The 25,421-nt window shown below is 49.1% G+C and overlaps 1 protein-coding gene across 1 annotated transcript in view; it reads left to right on the top strand.

The window, feature by feature from the left end:
* Window positions 1–25,421, top strand: part of GRIK4 (glutamate ionotropic receptor kainate type subunit 4) — a 139,663-nt gene that overhangs the window by 65,098 nt on the left and 49,144 nt on the right. Inside the window, exons 3-6 of the mRNA XM_009638429.1 lie at window positions 2,881–2,978; window positions 6,435–6,600; window positions 12,441–12,619; window positions 15,902–15,955. Of these exons, the coding sequence (XP_009636724.1) occupies window positions 2,881–2,978; window positions 6,435–6,600; window positions 12,441–12,619; window positions 15,902–15,955 (497 nt within the window). The remainder of the gene's footprint in view (window positions 1–2,880; window positions 2,979–6,434; window positions 6,601–12,440; window positions 12,620–15,901; window positions 15,956–25,421) is intronic.

Raw genomic sequence — 25,421 nt, forward strand, 5'->3', positions numbered from 1 at the left:
GGAAGTCAAGAGGATGGAAGCAGTCTGTTTGCAGTGGTGTCCAGCGACAGGACTAGGGGCAATGGATGCAAACTGAAACACGAGAGGTTTCAGTTGAATATGAGGAAGAACTTCTTCACTCTGAGGGTGGCAGAGCACTGGAACAGGCTGCCCAGGGAGGTTGTGGAGTCTCCTTCTCTGGAGATATTCAAAGCCCGCCTGGATGAAGTCCTGTGTAGCATGCTCTAGGTGAGCCTGCTTTAGCAGGGGGGTTGGACTAGATGATCTCCTGAGGTCCCTTCCAACCCTTACGATTCTGTGATTCTGTGATTCTGTGATGTCCCACCTCATGATAAAGAGGTTTTGAACTTGGGCATGTCACTTCAGGGTCCAGTACTTCCTGAGGTGCTGAATTCTAAATACATAAAAATTGGACACGATCTTGGGCAGAGGTATCTGGGTCTGCAGCAATCAAAAATGTGTTGCGCACACAGCTACATGGCCCCTGTGCATTGAAGTGTGAAGAGATTTGAGTGGCAGGGGCTACACCAGTATCTGTGGTTATAGTCCATGCAGTTACTGGGGATGAATTTTTGGTACAGGGCTGACATTTCTACATCCCTCCGAGTGCTCGTCTGAATCCGCAGTGCCCACAATGGCAGCAGGGTTGAGCCCTTTCTCCCTGTGGTGTCTAACAGCATCAGGTAATGCTCTGCAATAGGAAGTGTGTTTGGATTACAAGAGAAGCAGCTTTCCAAACGTGGTCAAAACCTTCGCCTCGGGCACCTCCACTTTGTTTCCATTCATTTTCCTTAATTTTACTGGATGTTTTGCCCTTGCAGTGATAAACCAGGTCTTTTTCTTCTGACAGTTGTTGCAACTCTGTTGCCATGACTACTTAACCCACTTTTTGTTCTCAATACAGGAGATGAGAAGAAAAGTCCTCACCAAACTTGCCCCTGCATACACAACAAAATTCCCTCCAGGACTTTTGCCCTGATGACCTGTGGATAAATAGGACTTGAGGCAGCTCCTTCCTCCTAGCTGCCGAACTGCACAGCACCCAGAGGGTCTGGTGCAGCTAAGAGGGACTGATGAGTGCTGCTGAGATAGCATGCAGGGTTTTCGAAGAGCTGGTGCTCTTATTTAAAAGGATCTTCTGAAGAGGTGTAAGTGCCTGTAAATTTTTAAGCACAGAGGAAAAGCAAATGCTGGATTCCTTTGAAGATGCCACAGAAAAATATCACTCGTTCTGTAGCAGTTTGAGGTGGTGGAGGGTGAGAGAGCATGGAAGGAAGGAAAACCCAAGAGAAGATGTTTGCGTATCATTGGCACTTTCTGTAAGAAGTCAGAGCAATCAGTATGTATTAGGGACCTAGTCGTACATGGAGTTTTTCCTTCAAGTAACACTTGGAGAGAACTAAAAACAGTTCCCCAAAGTGACAGACTAAGTCCCCAGTTTTGGTCTCGTGTTCCAGTCATGAGGCTATGGAGAGTTATGAAGTCTAAGGCCAGAGATGACCACCTTGATCTTATCTTTTGCAGAAAATGGGCTGTAGACGTCCACTTGCTGAACACTACGCTCAGTCCCATAGCTTGCTGTTCTAAAAAACACCCAAGCGCAGTATAAGCTCTCATCCAGTCTTGATTTAAAGGTAGAAAACCTGCTCTGATACGTAGTACGACAGTTTTGATGATGAATTCCCTTCTCTACAAAAAATATGTTCTGGTTTTGAAATTTTCTTGCTCCTTTTCTCCAGCCGCTGAATCTAGATAACTTTTTACAACCATCAAAGAGCTTGTCTGAGCTGTAAGGCAGGGACCTGCAGTGAGGACGGTGCTCTGAAACACACCGGCCATTTGATACTGAAGAGGCGCTATCTTTAAAATCTCAGCTTTGTGATACGGTGGTTTAGTTTTTACATAGGAAAATGTTGTGAGCTTGCCCTTGCCAGAACTGATAAGTAGTTGCGGTGCCTCCTTTCTCCCCCGCGGTATCCTCTTTCTTCAGAAAGCAGTGACTTGATGCCAGTTGTCTGTCCAGGGAGAAAGGAGCCGAGTGCATGGTGATGCTGAGGCAGGTATTTCAGAATAAGCCATGGCCAGCACACATTCCGACGAGCCTTTTGGAGTCTGAGGATTCAGGCACGAGGGGCTCTTGCCCTCTGTTTGCGAGGCTTTGCCTGCACAAGCTGCTCTGGCTGATTGGGATGGCAGCAGGAGGTGACACCAGCAGGGGTAGTCCTTGGAGTGCCATTCAGCTAAATTTGTGCTGTGAATTAAAAGGACAAAAGGTTGCGGTTTAACCCAGGCAGCTTGAGGGAAAAGATTTAACTTCTTCATTTTGTCAGGGTCTTTTTATTGTTCTGCTAACCTTGGTGGCATGGAGCCAGAAGATTAACTACTGCCAGAAAGAAAAAAAAAAAAAAGGAAAACAGTAATATGATCCTTATTATTGCCACTGAGCTCTGCAGAGGATGAGGGAAGAAATTCATGCAAGTTTGTTTGCTGCTAGATGATGCTTTGAAGCTAGGTCACTGCTGCATTTAACGTCTTCCATAAACTTCACTTAATGTTTTATCTTGGAGAACAGCAGGTGGGACCAAAAAGGTATGTTATAAGAGAGTCCTGAGTCAAGAGATGAGGATACGAGGGCTCTAGGGAGAGTTCGGGTGGGATTTAGAACGGCTGGGGAAAGACAGAGGAGGGTGTCATGGGCAGGGTGACAGAGCTTCAGAGAGAATAGAGGGATTTGAGGGGGACGTAGATGGCAGGGAGTATGTTGCGTGAAGGAGGTGGTACCATATGCTTAGAAAGGTGCAGCAGGTACTGTAAGCATGACTGTCAGCTGGAAATTGAGGATGAAGTCTAATGCATGATTCCTCTCTCTGGTGTCCGCAGTGTGCCAGATTCTCCCAAAAGGAGTGGTAGGTGTCCTGGGACCTTCCTCAAGCCCAGCCTCCAGCTCTATTATCAGCAATATCTGTGGGGAGAAAGAGGTAAGTGAAAATGTCCTGTGTTGGAGTAAATGTATGCCCTTGCACTGACTGACTTGGCCTCAACACCCTCGCACCCGGTGGCTGCCCAGGGCTGGGAGGGTAACGCAGGAGCCCTGGCTCCCTTCCTCCTGGTGGTTCACAGCAGGCCTGGGGCGAGAGTGGAGTTGCCCACCATGGGTAAGGGGCACCACAGAGATCCCGACTCATTCCCCAGCCCCCTTGCACATTGTCCTTCAAACTGAAGATGCTCTCGGTGGGCTCTGGTCGCAGCGGTGCTTCCTGCTGGCTGCTGCCTGGTGCCGGGGCTCCCTGGGAACACAGCATTTTGCTGGTGATTTAGTGAGTGTGGATTAGGTTTTTTAATTTACCACTATACCGAGCAGCAACGCCTTCTGTGCAGATCCCATGCAGAAGGGCTTTCTGCAGCCTCGAAGGGGTTCATTTGAGACTCTTGCATCTATGCCAAGTCCCAGCCACAGCCGCACAGCTCGCTGCAGACTCAGCTTCCAGCTCTGCCTTACGCTGCCTTCTCCCTTGCCTGCATCTGCCTCTTGCGTTTCTTGTTCAAGCCTGGTGCTCTGTTTCTCAGTCACCGTTTCTGTGTATGCACACCTCTCCTTTCTGCCCGCGCTCCCCAGTCCCTCTCCAGCTGACGTCCCTATGCCTCCTCATCTCCAGCGTATTCTGTCCTCATGTTCCAGCTGCAAGGCAGAGCGGGGATGTTACTGTCATTAGACAGGGGCAGTGAGGTACGTGCCTGTTGAATTCCAGGACATCCTTGGCAAAGATCTCTTGCTGTACTCACCTGCTATATTGTCCTTCCCATGCTCCCCCATGGCTTCGAAGGAGCAGAGTTGACAGCCTGGTCTATCACCCCTTCTCCTAATGCATATATTCTTGCAGCTTCTTCCTTTTCCATTTCCTCCCTCTTTTCTGCCTCCCATGTCCTTGTTTTCATCTGTACCACCTTTTACTTCAGCTTCCCTCGTGTGCAACACCAATACAAACCATAGAATCCTAAAATGTTTTGGGTTGGAAGAGACCCCTAGAGGTCATCTAGTCCAACCATGTCCCATTGACCGAGGGGTGCAAAAACCTCAGCTTGCCCCGGTGGATGCACATCCCAGCCAAAGCTCCTGGGTGTGACATAACTTTGTGTGCGTACTTGGAAAGCTGCACCCCTTTCTGTTTACTGCTGTTCCATCAATGCAAACCCTGTCTATCCGTGTCCTGATTATGTGCCTGATTTAATATTTTATAAGCCTTGAACCGTCTTACACTGATCTGGCTCTGCTCTCGGGAAAAGAAATTGAGTTCTCTTCGGGTAGTTCATCCCTTTAAAGCCAGATAACATCTCTCAGCCATTTAGTGGTCTCTCTCTGGAGCCCGGCCTCCAAGGAGGGAAGTGCCTGGAACTGAGCACTGTAAATAACTTGCATTCACAAATGACTGCTGTTCTTTGTTCCCTGAGAATCAGAAGTGTTGAAGAGATGGAAGAGATCTTTTAGACCTAGTGCTTTGGGCTACAGCAGGATGGGTCTCTTGAGAGTATTTTGTAGTGCTTTCTCCAGTTAAATGTCCCAGACATATGCTCCATCCCAGGCAAAGGCAACTCTGCAGTAACAGATTGCAAGTGTTTTTCCCCTGAAATTCATATTCAGTCTGAGTCTCTGATCTAAGCCTCTTCATTTTTTTTTTCAGAAATGAAAAGTGAGTGCTAGTGTACTTCTAAGGTATTTGATTCTCAAGCTTGATCTCTGCTGCCCTCCTAGTGATGTAAACCTGCAGTAACTCCCTGTGATTTATATCACAGTAGCATCAGTTGGTGCCGCCGTGTTAAATGTGATCTGGCCACTCAGCCAGATCCATCAGGCAAAGGAGAGTGTCCCCATTTTGCCACCGAGGCACCAGATAGTGGAGTGACTGGCCCGATGTTCACCTGTGGTAAAACTGGGGGATGAACTTGTCTCCTGTGTCTCCTCTAGTGCCTTTGGCCTAAAGATTTCCTTCCCTCCTGCCCAGGCAGAGCTCTGGGAAAGGAAAGGAGGGCTCCGGGACTGCAGGTGAGCTGTGAGCCAGGGACGTGATCAGCTCTGGGCACTTGCAGGAGCTGCTGTGGTGGTGGCCGCCTTCACCCCTGTCTCCATCTCTCTTTTTTTTCTGTTAGCGGTTGTTGCTGCAGGTCTCGGGTTCCATCTGGCTCCTGAGAGTGATCAGCACGCATGTACGGAGCTGCCCTGTCTGCTCTGGTTAAAGGAATTTGCCTTTCACTTACAGTCTGCTTCTCTCCCTGTGAGAGGGCTGCGGCGTGGAATCAAGGCAGATAGCAGCTTATTACTCTTTAACTTTGCTATTGCTAAGCAAACAGCTTATGCTGTCAATAAAGCAGCCATCACAACCTACTAATAGACTTTCCCAAGAGGAGAGAGAAGGGAGGTGTGGGGTGAGAGCTTCCGGAAGGACTAATAATGGAGGGAAAGAAAAACTCTAATGAAGCCGAAGCAGATGTTTCCCTTTCTCTGTCTTCTATTTCTTCCAAATAATTCACTCAGCAAAAGGAAAACAATAGTTCTTCTCCTTGTTTGACTGAAACCCCAGTGTCCGAGCTTGATCTGTTTGTCCCCTGTTCCATCTACCTGCAACTGCCAGGCGTGCAGCAGAGCCACCTCGGAGGGAGCCTTCGGGCTGTCCCCCGCACAGCTTCCCTGCGCCCCCTTCCCCAAACGCCCTGGGCAACGGCATCCCGCTCCCGCTCTATTAATGAGAAGCACAGCGTTATTAGGGCTCGTGGTGACAGTCCCGTCGGAGCTTGCCTGCCGTATGGCCACCTGTTACCTCTCTGCTGATCAAAAAAGCCCAAAGCTTCTGGCTGCTGCATCTGTTCCTCTCTCTCCTGAGCCTTGCCAGCGCAGGGTCATCTTGTTCTTCTCTTCATCTCTCCTAATTACCTGACGACACATCAGTACGGCAGGCAGAGGGGGATTTGCAGCACTTCATCCATCTAGCACATGGCAGAGGTCTGGGGGTCTCCAGCACGGGCTCTGTAACTCCTTGCCTGCCTGCAAAGTATCCTCCGTATTTACCCGGGCAGCAAGCCCGAAATGAAGTGTGGGCCCAGCTACAATTAGTGCCCAAGCTAATTAGGTTGAACTCATCCGGAATGGTTTCCTGTGCTGTAATCACAGCCCCCGTTGCCTTTCTCTGAGTGGCTCAGCAAGACTTTTTCTGATCCACTCCTTCCCGTGGCTTCTTGTTGCTGCGATAATTATTTTCCTCTGCTGTTGCACAAATCCCACCCTCCTCTCTTCACTCCGGTGATGCTTCTGCAGTTTTATTGGGATATTTCACTTTCTGCCTGCTGTGCATTTCCCACCAAAGGTCTTTTATGGTAGATTTACTTGTTTTTATTTCTCCTTCCTCTTTAATTATGTTTTCTTTCCCCTCCTCCCCGCTTAGGTTCCTCACTTCAAAGTGGCGCCGGAGGAGTTCCTGAAGCTGCAGCTCCAGCGATTCACCACCCTCAACCTCCACCCCAGCAACACCGATATCAGCGTGGCCGTGGCAGGAATCCTGAAGTTCTTTAACTGCACCACTGCCTGCCTCATCTGTGCCAAAGCTGAATGTAAGTCATTGCCAGGCTGGGTTCGGCTGCCCCTCTGCTCCCAGAGCCTTCTGTTCCATCTCCTCCCGCATGCCTGGTGCCTGTTGGAGAAGGTCCCGCAGGCAGCGTGAGAGCTGCATCGCTGTTGCACCCCAGGGCGTTCACCTTGCCTGGTGGTGGTGGCGAGGTCTCTTCTGTTGGCAGCGGGCGGGCGCTCGGTCGGAGCAGCCCAAAAACAGCAGAGACATGCAGGGCAGGTTTTCCACCCTGTTGCCCCGTGGAGGTGTTTGTGAGAGGAGGGAAGGAGATGGGGGAGAGACTTGCCTGCCTTCTGTTTGACAATCTGAAGACTGTTTTGCTTGCACAGATGGGTTTTTGAAATGGGGAAAAAAAAAAAAACGGGCTTAGGCTTGTTTCGGGAGATAATTTTAGGCAAGTAAAGCTTTTTGAAATATGTCTGTCCCAAACCCACGTGCAGTTTGTGGCCTAAAAGCAGGACTTGATTAATAGTCAATGCACTGCACACCCTCTTGGGCTCTGCAGCCATACATCTGCTGGTAATTGTGCATCTGGATGCTGGAGCATTCACCTCGGTAAGACCGCATTCATGTCTGCATAACTCTTCTACCATGGCAGGAGCAGGCTCTGCTTCATAGTGCTTAGAGAGAGTAAAGCGTGTCCTCTGCTTTTTAAGGTCAGCGTGTATGTAGGTAGCTGGTGTGTAGCAGCCACATCTATTTTGCTTGTTTTATCCTGTAGCCAGATTCATTAGCACTAGAGTTCACCGTACAAGCAAGCTTAGAAGAGGGGGCTTTGAAAAGGCACATGGATCCAGTGGTGGCTTTGGGGATTCTGGCAAGACCTTAGAGCAGTCTCTGACCATGGGGCCAGGTACCAAGGAAAGGCAGCATCCTTTCCAGCCGGCCCTGGGCAAACTTCACACCACCGGCTGTGCTAGTAACGCAGTGTTGTGGCAGATTCCTGCACAGGGACAGAAGGAATAAGAGTGTCTTTGCATTTTCCTTTTTCTTTATGTACCCTGAGGAGACCACATCCTCAGCTGATGTAAGTCAGTAAATTGCCTTCAGTAAGCATGCTCAGATTTACCCCAGCAGAGGACCTGACCCTAAATTATGCAAGATAATTAGGTTTTCTCACCTGCCGTGCAGCACGCTCACAGCTCTGTCCTCACACTGCTGCCTGGCATGGAGCACTCATACACACCAGCACACCACTGTACACCCCTGCCCTTCTCCTCAGTTACGTGCCAAAACATGCAGGTGCCTCCCGTTGGAATATTAATACTTCCCTGGTAGGAATATGATTCTTCATTTAACTGGATCAAAACCTTGGGAACCAAAGCGCTTGCATTAAAATAACACCTTTTTAATTGAATCAGTCCGGTTTATTTTACTCTGGTATTCCTGGATAACTCAATATTTAGGATGTGCTGTGCAACCTGAGTCCTTCCCAGACCCAGGTAAGCAGTGGGATGGGTGCCTTTCATGCATCCTGGTCTTTGTGCTCTGTAAGGACCTTATCTGAGCTAGGCTTGAAGCATAACATGCTCTGACTACAACAGAGTGCAGAAAAGGCATAATCCAGGTTCACGTAGGAGCACAAGCCCTCATTTTCCCTTGGGACAAGCAGGGCTCCTAAGCACAGTCCTTAAACAACTAACTTGAGGCACTTCAGGCTGTCAGAAGGTTCCCTGGAGGCAAATAAGGGGAGCATATGAGCTGTCTGCTCATCAGTGAGGAAACGCTGCTTTGAGGGATGTTATTATTTAGATCCCAGGAGGGAAAGTCATAGCTGGTTTAGTTAAAGTACAAGGCTGTGCAATGGGACTCCTGGGTCCTATCCCATCACGTTCATGCTATCACTGTAAGGAGTCACATCCTCCCTCTGGGGACTGATTGAAATTTCTTCTGGCAGAAGCAGAAAATGACCCTCAAAGTCAATGGACTTCGGCCAGCCTAAGTGTAATGCAATGATGAATAGAGTAAGATGATGTGACTCAGTTTCTCTGTGGTGTGGAATAAGTAGCTAGTTTGTGAATTGCTCTGAAGTCCTAATGTGGAAGGCTTCGTGTGATTCCACAGAAGCCTTAACCCAAAGAGGCAGCCTCTGACAAATACAGGGGTGTGTAGACTTCACAGGAGCTTTTCTGTATGCTCTGAGTGTCAGAGGGGAGGAAGTATCACCCTGTGCTTAGGAAGGAGACCAGGACACTGAGGTCAAAAAGCTTGTGCACGCCCTAGGGCCATGGGGAGATGTTTGAAGGAATGCTGTTGATATAAAAGCAAGGCTGGTTGATGGGAATCACCTTTTCTCTTCCCAACCATCGGGGTCAAGAATTGCACCTGCACAAATCCTGTGCAACCATGAACAGAACCACCGGTCCCCTGGTCCTTGGTCAGGAGAGCTCAGAGAGAAGGAGTCCATCTCCTTCTCTCCAGTAGCTTCACAGGCAAGAGCGATAAGCAAGGATGTGGGAGTTCACAAAAGCCTTCAGGTCCTGCCTTTCCTGCTTCCCAGGGGCGTTCCCTGGCAGCCAGGTACTCTGGAGGGGAGGCCATATCGGCAGGGAGCCTGGGGGTGGTCTACCCCTGCCAGCTCCAAATGCTTGCATAAGAGAAAGAAAAATAAAATAAGCAAGGTCAGGACTTCCCACTGGCCAGATCAGACCACTGACCTGCCTCTATGTGTACCTATGGTCCCCATAGGACTGTTCAAGCAGCCTGATGCAGCCTCTCCGCGCACGGTACTCCTCACTTTAGCACTTCAAAGTTGCCAGGAGGGGTCTAGAAGCCCTTGCTCACGTTTGGCCTGTGGAGCCAAACTTCTGAAGTGCCAATGTGTCAGCAGCAACATCTCACATCTCTCGTCATCAAACAAAGAGGAATCTCTTCAGATAATAGAGACTTCTCCACACGACAAGAGGAGCTGCAAGCAGGGAGGCCTGATGAGGCTACAGGTAGGATCTAACGTGCTGGAAATGATAATTTCCTCCAGCCAAAGGAGATCAAACGCTTCCTTTTTTCCCTGGTCCCACTTCCTCCTCTCTATGCCTGATGTGCTTTAGAAACTCAGCAGCTGGGCTCTGCCTTCCTCACCACAGAGGCCAGGGTGGCTCTCTAATCTGGGATCGTGCCCAGGGAGCTGTGGGCTGGAGAAGAAGGCAGCAACGGAGGTGCAGATGTAGTCAGCAAAGAGAAGAGTGAAGAGGAAGCTGAGGGTCTGATGTGAATCCCAAACTCATGGCCGCTGCAGAGGGATGCTCTCCAGTTTGCAAGATCAACTTACAGCTGAGATAGACAATCTTTGGCATTAAGGAGCAGGATCTAATTTTATTTCTGAAGGACATTAAATAGAAAATGCACATTTCCAAAGGGGATGGCTGAAGATTGCCCTCCGCACACCCACCCCTTTCTGTGAATTTCCCTTTTCCTTTAGGTCTGCCCAAAGCGGAGCGCCGCGGGGCAGCGCTCGGTACCGACTGCAGTGCAAGCATTCCCTGCTGCCAGCCCGTGCTTCGCCCTGATGTGTGCCTGGGAGCGCTCTCCAAGGGCAGAAGTGTTTCACGTTCAGTGATAGTCCTGGGGGCTTCAGTCCCCGGGCTGCAGTGGCAGCAATGGTGGGTCCTGGCCTCAGCGGTGAGGTGTCCTCAGCCCTCATCACTGGCTTAAAGTGGGTGCAGGTTTGGTAGTGAGAGCCTGGGGAGCTGCATCTAGTGCCGCCTCCCCTCCTAAACATCCACTTCTTACAGTGTTATATGCTGGGACATTTAAATCATTGTGGGGAAAAAAGGGGTAAGTTCCCATGTCTATTTTTTTTTTTTTTTCATGTAAGACTTCTATAAAGTTAGTAAACTGCTCTTAAAATCTTCCTCAGTTTTGCAGTAGCAGATTTTGCTGGGGTGAGCTGTAAGTAAACTTGGTATTCTCAGGACTGTTACTTGCAGTCTGATCCCTTGCAGATGTAGAATAAGGTGAAAATAAACCTCGCAAGGACCAAATGAAGGGCTTAGGTAAAATTTACTGTTCAGCTGAGCTAGCCCGTGTGTCCTGTACACAGAGTGAATGCACTGGCTAGTGAGAAAGCAAAAGAAGCCGGTGTGATCCAGAGCAGTCCTGGCCACTGCTGGTTTTATAGTCCCTTGCTGAGTTCTTACCTGTACTCAGGGAAAAGGTAAGAGGCAAATGCGTTGTAAAGAGCTCAGTGCAAACTTAGCTTGCTGAAAAACTCTCACTATGGATGAGAGGCTCCTCATCTTGGATGTATCCCTTTTAATGCACTGCTTTGTTACCTTTGTGGAGTGCTGGGAGTCCTTGAAAGCAGTGTGCTCTAACACTAATCACATCACATTGTATCGCTCCCCAGCCCCTGGCCTTCTGGTGAATGAGCGGTTTCATGCAGTCAAAAGTACGGGTAGATTAAGAGTAGAGCTCTGGCTTGAGGATGGGTTTTGCCCCTCCACCAGTTGGAACATGATTCTGCTGATAGTTCTGTTCTTTTCAGCTTCCTTCAGTTCAGCTTTCCCCCTGCTTTTTGGCTTGTCTTGCTGTGGTGACGGGATGGGTGACCATGCTAGCTGTCTGTGTCTTGCTAACGATCGCATCTGGTGGTCTCTCTGGTCAATCAAACTTGACAGGAGGTTATTTCCTGATGAAACTCAGCAGCTAGATAGAAGAGTCAGACTCGATCAAATATGCTTTCTTGACTAAGAAAAGGTGCAGCAGGAGCTTTGACGTCTTATTAGACACCAAGGAAGCCATGTTGAAAGGAGCCCTTGCAACGAGCTAGCTGCAGGAAGAAACTTCACTCAGAAGTGCCAAAGGCAATAGGGCACAAGTCCAGGGACGCCAGGACTCATCCATGTGGGTGCTCACTAATTGTTCTTTTCTTCAGCTCCCATCTGAAGGGAGAGCTGGGTCCTGCAGACTGCATGGGGAGTGCTGAGGTAGCCAGAGTCCTGGCTCTTTCCCATGGCTGATCACGTCCAGACGCTGCCCGGAGGGCTGCACTGTGCTGGGGCACTCGGAGGGCTCAGTGGGGGCATGGGGAGGCAGAAATGCAGATGCTAGGGCAGAAAGAGGGAGGAGGGCTTTGACATGGAGGTGGAAGATGGGTCTCCACAGACCTTGCCCAGTGGTCAAGCCGCTGGACTTGTCCTACTTTACTCTCTGACTTCTCCATAAAGCACCAGATACGCTGGCTTGTTTTATTATTGGCTTCTGTGTTGCCCTCGGAATCCCCAGTCCACAAGTAATTCTGCACTGTGCGAGGACCGTACTCACAGGGTTTTCTTCACAATTTTTCTAGTGCCTAATGTTGTATTTTTGCTACGATCTCTGCTTTGTCTGGCTCTCGGCAGAGCTTTTCATCCCTGGGGCATGTGCCCTTGGAAGATAGCAGCTCCCCATCAGAGTGCTCCAAGGTCTATCAAGTTATGCCATGCAGGGGGCTTAATTTGGGAGCTAGTAATGCAGTAGGGGGGGGAATCATCCTCCAGCAACCAGCGATAACCAAAACTACCCTGCATGCAGGAAGAGAATGGAGAACTTGTCTGGACTCTAGGGTCCTGAGCGAATTTGTATCGGGGATCTTATCTCTTCCCAAGAGGCCTTTGGGGCTGCTTTTTGCCTGGAGAACAGCTAGAGTAGCTCCATCATTTCCCATTCGCTGCTGGCCCAAGCCTGTGCTGCAGCCCCAAATCCTTTCCTTTGCAGCGCATAGACACAGAATGGCAGGACTGCTTCCTACCAGGGATGACTATGGGCCATGGGAGAAGTGCTTTTTGAAGCAAGCATAAACTTTAAAAGTACCTGGGTTTTTTTTTTTCTCCCTTTTATTTGAAGGCCTTTTAAACCTAGAGAAGTTGCTTCGGCAGTTCCTCATTTCCAAGGACACGCTCTCAGTTCGGATGCTAGATGACAGCCGCGATCCTACCCCTCTCCTAAAAGAGATCCGAGATGACAAAACAGCTACCATCATTGTACATGCCAACGCTTCCATGTCTCATACCATTTTGCAGAAGGTAAGTGTCTTATTAAGTGTCAGCGTTGTACACGAGGCTGTTTCTGCTGAATGAGATACTGTGTGCAGTACATGAGCATGCACGTGCAGATGTTGTATGATAATGGAGTGTAAAAATGCCTGCAGCAACACTGGAAATGGTCTCTGCTGAGAGGGGAATTGCCACTGATGGAGTTTCTGGGGGAAATAATTTGCTCTCTCTTTCCAGGACTGTATCTATAGAAGCAATGGTTTAATTGCTCTGAGCTGATGTGTCTGCTTTCTAGAAGTGGTGCGTGCTTGTGGCTCCTGTTGCCATCAAACAGCTGTGGAGGGCTGCTTAGCACTCTGAAATCAGTCAATCAGTGCCATGGTTTTTTCCTTTGTTTTTCTCCAAGTACATTTCTAACTTTTTGCTTCCTTTTTTATTTTCCTATTAACCGAGATTTTATTTTAATCATGTTTATTTTTAAATGGTCTCTTACTGCAGTTTTTAGCATTTGTTTTGATAGTCGACTTCAAAATTGAGCAGTGGCTCCAGATGGAGTCTGAAGTTGCGTATAGTTTCCCACATCCTGGAAGGAACAAGAAGCGCTTCCCTGAATGGAGGCAGGATCCAAGCAATGGGGTCCCCCCTTGGCTGTTGGTGCAGGCGTTACACACGGGGTCCTGGTAGTAGTATCAGGGAGTCAGTCAGTCAGAGGTCTTGACTGTATCGGATTTATCCCTGGTGACACCCAGCAGAAACAATTAGTGCTGTTTTGATTATTCCCCCTCCCCGCCCAAGATTTTTATTCCACTGCTTGCAATTTTGCATTTCTGAATAGGTGGGTTTGGGATTGGTTTTTTTGATCCCCTCTGTGGTTTGGATTTTTTTGGTTTGGGGTTTGGTTTTTTTTTTGGTGTGATGTGGGATTTTTTTTCCCCCCGCCCTCTTTCTTCTGGTCCCTGTTGCGTGCTGCCTGGCTGCTGAAGGCTGTCCCCCTCCTCTGTTGCTATAGTGACTTCCCACAGGCACACAGCAGTGCTCTTCGGGCACCTGCAGTCTGTCTCCCCAGCCCCAGCATCCTTCTGCCACGACTGATAAAGATGTCAGAGATTGCCACGATTTTTCAGCAGTTCGCTAAAACCTGATGTAGCCTTCCCGGCTAGAGGACTGTAGGAATAGAAGGTAATAAATAATGAGCTTCTGATCTGGCGACTTCTTGCACCTTGGGACGCTGGAAAGTATTTTCTTTATAGAGGTGCAACCAGAGTAGGGGGTGAGGTTGTGGTGAGCAAATGGGTATATCCTTGGCCCCTGCCCACAGGCCACCAAAAGCACAAAAAATGCAGTATTGATTTGAAAGTGCCTTGTGTCAGAGCTGTCTCAGGAGACCAGTCCTGGCCTCGGACAATGAGAGAAATTGCAATTTCTCCTCTCTTACCCTCCACATATGGTCTGGAGACACATGGCTGCTTCCTCGATTACCAGCCCGTCCCGGCCGCCCACCTGCCAGCGGGTACGTTAAATGGATGGGAGCGGTGCTCGCAGGAAGCGCTTTGTTGCTCGCTTTGATTTTCTGCCCTTGAAATCAAATGCACTGACTTCAAAGTGGGTCAGCGGTATTGCTGACATTATCGCTGTCCCCGGGAAGGGAGAAGAGAGGGAAATGGGTGCCAGGTTTTATTGTGCAGGGCTTAAAGATGAGGCAGGTGTCTGGAAAGCTGGCTGAAAGGCAGCTCGGCAGCCTCCTCTGGAGTTGTGGTGCTCTTTTGGTCAAATGACTTTGCTGTGTCCATTTTGCCACCTGTGCAAGGGACAGGGTGACAATGTGCCACCGAAGGGCTGGGCACAGCCAGGCCTAAGCCACCGTCAGTCACCTGTGAGCATCTCAAGCTTTCTCCTCTGTCTGTGTCCACTCCCACTTGCAATGGTGGTGACCTCAGTTTTGTACAGAAATAAGTAAAGAATAGGCAGGAATAGGGAGATGTGCAATCTGGGCCTGCCCTTCGCTGTGTCTTTCCTTCCCTCAGTTTTTGTTGTTGCTATCCTCCAGCTTCTGGGGGAGATGGAAAGGGACTAACACCAAGTAAGGAGCTGCTGCCTCTGGTCCTTCCCTCCCTGCCTCCAGTTCCTCTGTGTGGTCTGGGGTGATGGGAAAACCTCTTTGCCAAGGTCCGGAAGCATCATTTGAGACCAGCTGTGCTTGGCAGTGAAACATAGGCTTTTGGGAGGATCTGCAGATTAATCCCCCACTTTCCTGAGCATCTGTTCCCACAACCAACTCTTTGTTTACTGATAATTTAAAATTTTGGAAAAGAACTTCAATGATCTGGTCTATGATCTCTAGAACAGATCATCCCATGGAAATACCTATCCTTCTCTCTGCATCTCCATATAGTTTTACCCTCTTTTTTTTTCTATTTCTGTGGCCATCGCAACCCTGCTGAAATTCTGGAGAGCAGGCTGAGTTACTAGGTTTCATTCATCCTAATTAATTTGCAGGACTGGAGCCCAAATCTGACTGATACATCTGGGAAAACCACCACTGGGATGACTGTCCTTTTTCTGTAACTCCAGAAGAGCTTTTTCTGCCTTGCTCTCTGCATCACATTGTTTGTAGTGAAAGGAGACGAGCCCTGAGCTCTCTCAACTGCTGCTTTCCCTCATTGTGGTCAAAAAGGTATTGAGAGCTGAACAGAAGAGCAGCATCCATTAACAAAGCAACAAACTTCAGCCAACCTCGCTTTCCTCCAAACACACAGTACACCCAAGGGACTCCTCATCCCAAGGGATTCCGGAGGCCTCGGGCTGGGGCTGCAGGACCCAACCTTGCCTTGCCAGGTTCTATACGGGCCATTGCTGTTGGGGTGCAAAATCTTTTGCTTCCAATGGACATCTTCCTTCCAGGTTGTCCTTGGCTGGATACACCCACAGGATAGGGCCATGTGCAGAGATCCCCGAATGTCACCTTGCACCGAGGGAGCAGGGAGGGTCACAGGGGTCTGGAGCTGCGGCTCGTGCAGTGTTGGGTGGTTTCTCTCTACCAGGCAGCCCCTGTGCAGATGCTTTGCCAGGGCTGTCGCGGAGAGGATGCCTCAGAGGTAGGCTCAGTCCTGCTGGAAAATTGGTTCCCCAGACTTTAATTTCACGGGTCAAATTGTGTTGCTGTGTCCCACCCTTCCGCGCCTGCAGGAAGACAGCAGCGCTTGCACGGAGCGATAAGGATGAAAAAGCAAATGTGGCCCAGTCTCTGCCTTGCCAGAGTGAAGATTGAAGATTGTCAGGCTCTGGTCTAATCTCCTTTCCTCTCCTTCACAGGCAGCTGAACTGGGAATGGCGTCTGCCTATTACACGTATATCTTCACTAATCTGGTAAGACGTTTTTCTCGGCTTTTCTCCCGTGTGCGTGTAGAGTCATGTTAATGGGAGCTGATCTCCCCGGCCCGTGGGAGTGTTGGGAAGACCCACGTGCTTGTGGAGCAGGGGATTCACAGTGGAGGGAGAGGGAGGCAAGGAGGGGTGCCCCCCTGCAAACCTGAGCATCAGTCAGGGAAAGTCTTGCCCTGGCCTTTGGGAGGTGAAAGCCAACGGGTGCCCGGCAGCACCGATCGATTCTGTGCAGCTGCCAAAGGCTGGATTTGTAGACATTGCAGCTGGAGCTAGTGCCATGAGATGTGCAAGTCCTTGGGAAGCACCAGCAGATGGGTGGTCCTGGTGGAGGGCTCAGGAGGGTTGCACTGGAGGTGTCAGCCCCCAAATCCGTTCCCCGCACCAGGAGAAGGGCGAGCTGTGCTGAGGCGTGCGAGCAGAGGGCAACGTGGCCCCGTGCTTTTCCACTGTGCCTCTGAGAGCAGCTGTGTAAGACAAAGGAAGGATGATACCATAAATGTTGAGAGGCAGAGCGGGGTATATCTTCAGCATGGCCCCTGGTGATTTGGCTTTATAGCTACTAATAACATTAATGGGGGAATCGTGTGGTTAAATCCCCAAGTACTGTGCTAAACAAGGAGTAATGGGCTTAGGCAGCAGCAGGGGGAAACCCAAAATAAACATCAGAGAAACTTCTCTTGCTGCAGCAGCTACAAGGCTCTTGAACAGGCTGCCAAGTGGCGTGGGGGAAATGCTACTGCCAGGGAGTCCAGATACCTACCTGTTAATGCTGGTGTGGGGATGATGGAAACCTGAGCGCAGCAGGATGGGCTGGATGATTAAGTGGAGGTGCCTTCCAACCCCAAATGATACTCATATTCTCTAATTTCTATTAATATTTATGCCAGGGTGTACGTGTGCCAGGAAAGCTGAGAGCTGAATCATGCTTTGTGTTTGGGTGGGAGACAGACGGGAATGGATGGAGCCAAATGTGTAGGCAGGAGAGCTGGAGTGGAGAGGAGGGGGGGGAAGGAGGGAAATGGAGGGGTTGAAAGCCAAGAGAGCAACTGGGACAGAGAATGGAAAAGGGATGGGGAAAGGAGATGCCAGAAAAGAAGAAAACCGCAAAAAATAGAAAAAGCCACGAGCTTCCTACCTGAACTAATAGCATTCCGATTCCTGCTTAGCACTCAATCCATAGGTCCTAACCTTGCTCAATATCAGTCCAAGCAAGAACCAGCTTCACTGCTCCTGTTTATCCGCATGCAAATGATCAGCACTGGGCAGGAAAGCAAAAGGAAGGGGTGAAGGTCACTTGTCTTAAGGCAGTGGCCGCTGCTTTGTGATTTCTTACCCCCATTGCCAGCCCCAAGTCAGAGCGTCACTGTGCTGGTGCTGCTGGTAGAGCTGGTAAGGGATGGTGGCTGTCCCCATCCAATCCTGCTCACAACACTAAACCACTCCGGTCATTTCCCAGTCCCAGCAAATAGTTTCCTTGTTGCCCCCTGGTCCCAACAACTGTTTCTTCTTCCACTTGCCCTCCCCAGTCCCAGCAGTCACTGTGCACCGCAAGAACTGGGACCATGCACATTGTAAAGGATTTCTATTTGCACATCACCAGCATGGTGGAGTCCATGCTCCTGGATGGTGCTTGGACAACAGAAATAACTATAAAAATTAAGCTCACCACCACCACCGCAGTAGTTTAGAGCATGGGTGTGATTAAGCATTTGCTTGAGGTCAAGAGGTGAAATTTGTCTTGGAAACCCATTCATCTAGTGTAATGCAGTTACGGCAGCTGAGGCAGGTGAGGAAAAAAATGAGTTTTGTTGCCATTCTCTCTCACAGGATATTAATCTGTTTACCCAGGTTATTTTACCACTTCGTCCAAAAGATCAGTCCTCAGCAGAACTAACTGGATTTTTGGCAGGGACTGTTAAAGGAAGGTGACATCAGGCAAAACCTGGGCAGATGGAAGAGATGTTTAAGGAAATTAGTAATATTTAAATGGGGATGAGAGATGGGAGTGAGCAATTTAGACTAATAAATCTGGAGGGATTATCAAGCTCCTAATGAACCCTCTGAGGTTTTGCAATCACTGCCTAATAGAAAAGATAAAATCATAGTGAACTGCTGTCAAGGGGAGCAAGCAAAAAGATGGCTTTAAATGGAGGGACAACCCATCAGAAGGGGAATAGACAGGCTGCATAGCATTAAACTACTTGGAGATGGAAAAATATTTCAGGAAAAAAAAGAAGAGAATAGGGTATAAAATGCTGAATTAAACACCTGCCCTGCAGCACTAGAGGGGAATTCTGTTTCTGTCTTCTAGCATTAGTTTTATTTAATAAGCACATCCCAGCCGACAGCTAGTTGTGTGTCGCAGCTCTTCTCTCTGCGGAGCATTAGATGGAGGCAAGTGGCTGCAACTCTCCTGGCAGTGGTCCATGGGGAGAGCAGTTCGGGGGTGACGGCTCCTCCGTAGCCAGCCTGATGACTGCAGATAGCGTCAGCACGGCTCGCCCCGCCATTCAGCAGGGAGGCAGAGCGGCGCGTGAAAGCAGATGCTAGCCTTTGGCAGGAGATTGCGGGAGCAAATGAGGAGGAAGTCCTCGGCCCCCAATGCATTTCCATCGGAGCTGAGGCAAGCAGCCTGCTGTAAAAATATCTACAGGCTAATTTACTGCGTGTGAATTCATTATCAGCCTCCTTCAGCCAGCTCAAGGGACCCTTTTTGTCAGCAACAGAAGCTGAACAAATTTTTCAGGAGTCCTAATGAAACTCGCAGAACAGGGCAGATCTGCTGCATTTTTCTTCCCCACATCCATCATCTGCATATGGCAACTGAGCACCCCTTGTCCTTAGTCCCCTTGCCAAAAAAAAAGAAAAATAAATCTCAGTTTGACCCAAGTTTCTTCATGGCATCGCCACATGGTGACAAAGTCCCTTGCGCTGGGGCTTACCCTTCTGGGAGGGCTGAAATTTCCCGATGCCCAATGGCAAATGCTGACCCAGAGGCCAGCTGCTCCCTGCACCCTCATTTGTGTGGAGCTGGGATGAGCTCGGAGCTGCTCATCGCCCCTTCCCAGCTCCCCGGCAGGGCACAGGGGTTCTGCGTATCCACATAGCTTACGGCCGTGTGAGGGGGCAACGGTGTGCTCCATAATAATATATTGTTGTAGTAGTGGTAGTAACAATACAAATAATGCCAGTGCATAAATAGAACATTGCAAACAGGCTGCTGTGCAAAGAAAAAAATGTTCCTCCTAGTGCTGGAAATCCTTGAAATCAGCAGCGCAGAGCAGGAGGGGTGTTGGATGCCTCCAAATCCCATGCTACAATTGATTCTTTTAGCTTGTTAATTCTATCTAGCTTGTTGTTGTTTTTGTCTTTAAATTTTTCCTCTCTCTCTTTTTTTTTTTTTCCCATATAACGTATGGACCTCAGGCTGGGTTTAAATTTCAAAACATTTATCAAGGAGATTAGATGGAAATAATTGAAACAATTAAAATTATTACTGTAAGAAGGAAGGTGTAAAAGAGTTTTACTAGTGCCTTGAGTCAGATGCTCTATTCATTGGATGCAGTTTTGTTCCCTGACAATATTTTGCGGAGGTGTTGTTGCTGATAAAACAGCTGCCATATTCAATTTCCAGAGACCAGATAAATCAGTTTGGGTTTGGTTTTCTTGTTTCCTGTTTCTTTTTCTTTGTTAGTGATTTATAAAGAGGTTGGTCTTCATATAGGATGAGGTTTTCAAAGCTGAATTGTCGCTCTGGGTGCCCCGTTGGAACTGGAGGGGAAACGAGTGCCCAAAGCACCCAGACAACATCTCACGTTTCAGCGGTAGCTTGCCATTGCGGTAACATCCTTCAGAAGGAGGGAATGATGTAAAGCAGAGGGAAAGTAGACTGTGGGATAGTCTTTGGTTGGGGCTATGGAGCTGAGGTTTTTAGTCCTGCCTTGTGAAATTACCTTCTCTTGGTGAAATGACCTTTTCTTCCCACGTCTGGTTCTGCGGTGAGAGCTCCAGCATGGGCCGTGGTGTTTGGCCTCTCGCTGCACCGGGTCTGCTGGCCGCACGCCCCGTCGCTGTCCCTTGCACAAGTGAAGAAGGCGGACTCTCTTGTTAGGCTTTGACAAATTTTTTCTTGCAGTCCAGCCAGCCTTCCTGATTCCCAGTAGCTGATGCAAACCTTTTTGTAGAGCCCCGATCATTCCCTGGATTTATGGTTCATATTTTCAGTGGCATGTGGTAGGCCTTTCAGGTTTTTGCAAGGATGCCAAAGCAATTTCTCCTCATTCTAGTTAGCACGAGAAAAGGAGGATTTAGATGAAGCAATAACTACTGTACCTCCCTGCATTTTGCTGCCTGCGCTACCTTACCTGTCTGGGTCTTCTTTATGCGTTGTTCAGAGGCCATTCTGTGCTTGATTTCCAGTTGTTGAGTAAATCATTCTCTCGGATACAGCCCAGGCCCTCTGATGTGAGAGCAAACCTCTCTCTTTTCCTCTGCCCTCATGCTGTCTTGTCCTATTTGTCTTTCAGACTTCCTACTCTTTGTTTTCCAAGAGCTCTGCTTTTCAGGTCCCAACATTAGCATTTGACCTCTTTGAGGATCTGCCACTCTTCAAACCTCAGGCTCCCTGCGGAGAAGTTGAAGTAAATTGCTTTCACTACGGATGTGGGCAATGTATTTTCCTAAAGTGCTCTCGTTTGAAGAACAGCCTCCAAAATTTAATAGCTCTCCTTGCATGAGGAGGTAAAAGACCCATCCTTACTAGCATATGGCACACTGATGCTTGTGTGATGCGTCAGCTTTCTAAGAGCAAGCAGATTATTTATGGACAATTCCCCTAAATTGTCCCCAAGTTCATGGAGATCACAGTTCCTCGTTAACTACATGAATGGCCAAATAACAGTGCCTTGGGTAGATCTCCCACTTACCTACTCGAAGGCCACAATTTGTTGCTGTGATGACTTTTTTCTTCCAGAGAAATTGATTTTTACATGTGGCCCATTATAAACTTATTGACTCTTTCAAATAGTTTATAAATAAACCGAGCCTTTCAAGAAAACCATAAAGCACTTAACATAATATTGTCCACTTGAGTAAATAAATAAATGTGTTCATAGAGGAGCTTAGGAATGATTAACAGACTCAGCAGCTCAGCCCTGAGGGCAACGGGGGCTGGTATTTTCTCCACTTCTCCATCTCTAACAGAGGACGTCTGATGATCTCAGGGGAGAAATTGGTCACTGGTGCCAGAATGTGAAGAACTGACTATTGCAGGGGGCCAAATGTCCCAGTCACGCAATGAGCATGCAGCCATACACAAGGCCGGTAGTGATGCTCGGGTGGCGGTTCCTGGCATGCCTCTGTTATGGAGGAGGATGGGAGGTACCACCAGTCCCCTGGGAAAGTCATTCACTTTAATCTGTGTTTTGTGTCCTTTGCTGATTTGCACATTTTTCTTCCTTCTCGTACTCTTGCTGCTGTTGATGATCTCTCCACGCAGAGAGCACTGCAGGGGACCTCAGTGACACAGGAGCCCAAGGTCTTCTCAAGCTTCTTGTGAGGAATCCATGTTTTAGCCATTTGTTTGGGTGTCCCTGGAGGGGGTAGTCCTTCTGCTCCCCTCTCCATATCACCATGTTGTTCATGCCTGAACTGTGAAAAACCTGGAGTAACTGCAGAGCAGTTATACCAGATGTGCTCAGTGTAAATAGGACCAGGACGGTACCTTCTGCCCCTTTGGGCTAAGTGTAGTCCAAAGACTCCCTGGAGAGAGTTTTGTTTGCCCAAAGAACCAAGAGCTGAGATACTTCATCTCCTCTAGTTAACCCTAAAATGGTGAATAATGATGCACACTGGCATCCAGTGATGTCAGCAGTGAAGTCACTAGAGCTGTGCTGACTTCAGCACTGGCTGGAAGTTTGGCTCCTGCGTAAAAGCTGCCAGGCAGTCTCGATGTGGGAATTGAAACTCTGTGTTTGGAGGGTGACAGCTTTTCTAAGCACCAAATACTCTTGAAATGGAAGTTTTGCCAGAGTGAGGGCTTAACAGAGAAATGGAAGCCTTGGCCCAGTATTATTCTTCCCATCCCACATAAAAATAGAGAAGGAACAGCACAGTGTGTTCTGGACCCATGGCAAGCTTGTGCCTGGTGTAAATGAGCCTTCGCTGCCGGCAGAGGGCCGGATCCTTGGCTGGGACCAAGGGGAAAGAGGTCAGCACAGCCTGCTGAGCTTACAGCACCAGGAGTTTCTCCTCCTGAGCACTGGGCAATGACAGCCTCCGAGGGTGTTTTGGAGGCTGCTCATCAGCAGATCCAAAAATCTAATAAAGCCCTTGCAGTAACTAAGAGAGGAAGACAACCATGTGTGTGAAAGAGCAAGCGAGAGGAGGGAGGGGGACATCTTACTGTCAGTGTAGGTTGAATTGAGCAAACTCTGTTCCTTCCAGGGGCTTGGGGACGGGGTGAGGTTGAGCAGGGTGTGGGAAGGTCTTGAAGTCATTAAAAAATTAAATGAGCCCATCTTTATACCTGTCTCCAGTGTGCAGGTAGTGGTCGCTGTCTCCCTGCTTCCCAGGTGATCTAGGTTATTAAAAAGGTGATAAGAATCGAGTCAGGGAGCCAGGTTCTGCGCACACAAATGGGATGCGGAACGATATCACCAGCTAAATCAATAAAGCTGGAAGGAGCTCAGTAGCTGATGCAGAGGGCTGAATAGCAAACCGGCCGTCTCGCCGCTGCGGGGTGAGCAATTACCAGGAGCCACTCGTTGAAGTGAGACCACAGCACGGCAGTGCAGGGGAGTCTCGAGGGTTCGCAGCTTCACACTTTAAAAAACATTTGCTTATCAGGCAGCCTGCTAGGACACTAATAATCCCCTGCTTGACTGGCCCTTCCCACGTAGAAGTCTCCAGCTGCTTCCCGGACTTGGGAGGGAGGGTGTGATCGGTGGCAGTGGGGCCAGTAGCAAGGGAAGACCCAGGCATCATTTGTGGGGTCCACTTTAGCCTGGGAGTGGATCACTTAGGTGCAGATTTGGGAGGATGTTTCATTAGTTACATGCTTAAATACAAATGCTAGCTTTGATGCTTTTCATCGTAAGGCGTGTTGGTAATCCGTGTCTCTCTCGGGCTGAATCACGCTCTCGGGTTTGTAATTGCTTGCCTTTCTTTGCTCTGTGCCTCAGTTTCCTCCTCTGTGTTGTGGGCACAGTAATTTCCTGGCTGGAGTCCCCGCGGGGCAAAGCAGCAAAGATTTTGGACATTACCTGTGCTGTGACCACGTGAGGAGCAGCGCGTTGCTGTGACCTTACAGAGCCGGAGTGAAGCGGGCAGGGCAGGAAGGGGATTTCCATCGGACACCCTCCGGCAGGAGCCCTGTTGCCAGCATGGGCTGAGGTGGGAGAGGGCTTGTGGGTGCCGAGTCCTGGTTGGGATCGGTTGGCAGGCGATCTAAGCGTGCAAGTCAAGAGACTTGCACCGAGTAATACGCTTGTACCTTATGGTTTGTGTTCCTAATGGAGTGGAGACTACAGCCTGTAAATCCCCTGGTCGTAACTCACAGCTAGCGACGCCAGAAAATCCAAGCTCATGGCTTTAAAATCGTGAATTACAGAACTTGGCTGCGTGGCTTTTATTAGCCACGTTCTCCCAGTGATCTAAATGTTTGGGTCACTCCATAGCTTCTGCCTGGTGCTGTAAAGCGAGAATGCGGGTCGAGTGCCGCATGAAGCACAGCAACCCAAGAGTGACTTCATCCTCTAATAACTCCTCCAGTGCTGTCTCCCAGGGAACCCCTTTGTATTCAATTAGCTAATGTGTGCCTAGCACTTTGAAAATATGGAGTGCCATAGAATTGCTAAGTGTTGTTATTTAACAGCACATATTTAGTGGTTGCAGCCCTGTAGTAGAAGTCAGAAAATCTCCGCTGTAATTGCCTGGTGCTGCTGCAGAATTTGCTGTGGTTTGAGCAAAGCCTGGGGATTTTTCTTCTGTAAAAGTTCATTAATTTTGGCTGCAGACCCTCAGGGCCTACTTTTTCTGAGATCTCATGAAACAGAATATTGACTTTTGGTGGGTGCTTTAAAAGCCAGACGGAAAGAGGGGGAAGAATTCAGGCAGCCAGGATTGGTGTACCTGCAATTAGCCTTGGCATGATTTTTGATGCTCTTCTCTGTGCCTCAGGTTGTGCTGGTTGGCATAAAGGAGGTGGACTGAGACAGAGGGCAAAATGCTGAGTGCAGTTGTTCCAGTGTAGGGAGGGGAAAAAAATCATTGGCAGTGGAATAGGAGGTAATGAGGGAGATGCTCTTTGCACCCACCTCTTCGATTCACACCCTCCTGTGTTCACCGGGTACCCTGATCTTGCCTGAAAGTGGTTACAAAATGGTGTTTGTGCAGATGGAGGAGGCTAGGACGAGGCGCACCAGGGCTTGGAGTCCCCCACTAAACAGGATCTGCTGACGGGTGTGAGTTATTTTCCTAATGGCCCCTTGCTCTCAGTGTGTTGGAAAGCTATCTTCTAGCCTGCAAAAGTACCAGCCAGCACTGCAGATAAGGAAGAGTAACTGCACAGGGAGAGGAGAGGCGAGGCGGTTGTGAAACTATTTGGTGTAAGCACTAGCCCCACCAGCTTTGTCTAGCAGCCAAGGCAAGGTCAGGTATGTATACCATAGCTGTGCTCAGACTGTTTAAAATTTTTCCTAGCTTAGGCAAAAGTCAGCTTCAGTACGCCTCAGTGAGAAATCCTTGGATCTGACACCGAATGCCTGTGCACCCACTACAGAGCCATTCACGTGCCTGAGTTCTCAGACCTGAACAGTGTTTCTCTTCTTCAGTCTGATCTTTGAAAAGGTAAATGCGTTAGCACTTGTGTGCAAGCACATGGCGAGAAGGAGCCGTCTGAGGTCATCTCCAAGAGCAGGGGTTTCCACCCCTTTTCCTGGCTGTGCTGGCCTCTTGCCAGGCAGCATCAGAGGCTCGGCCGTCGCTTGCCATCAGGAGGGCAGGGCGGGAGGTAGGACCAGGGCTGATGGATGGGGCATCAGGCTCTGGAAATCAGCTGAGTGGTGCCGGCCTTGAATGGCAAATGAGTTTGTGTTTGCAAAACGTGGGTCTGGAAATGTCAAGCATGGTGAATGACCGTATAGGAAAGGAAAAAAACAAATAGGGACAGAAGCTGAGCTGGCAGCTACTGAAGTATCCAGATGCTCTCACCCCTTTGCCCTCCGTAGCAAGCTTGACCTTACCAAATCTCTCTTATCCTATTGCAAATGAAGTGTGTCCCTCAAGAACGGTTTATCTCCATCTCATTGCATAGGCAGCTCATGGCTCATTTACTTGTTTCTGACCGGGGCCCACAGGATGCTCTTGTGCACGTCTGATGGAAAAACATTTAGAGGCAGAGGGTTGGAGCTGGAGCAGAGGGAAGGGATGGGGAGCAGCGCAGGGAAAG

This window comes from Egretta garzetta, unplaced genomic scaffold (genome assembly GCF_000687185.1).
Source record: "Egretta garzetta isolate BGI_Z169 unplaced genomic scaffold, ASM68718v1 scaffold365, whole genome shotgun sequence".
Lineage (NCBI taxonomy): Eukaryota > Metazoa > Chordata > Aves > Pelecaniformes > Ardeidae > Egretta > Egretta garzetta.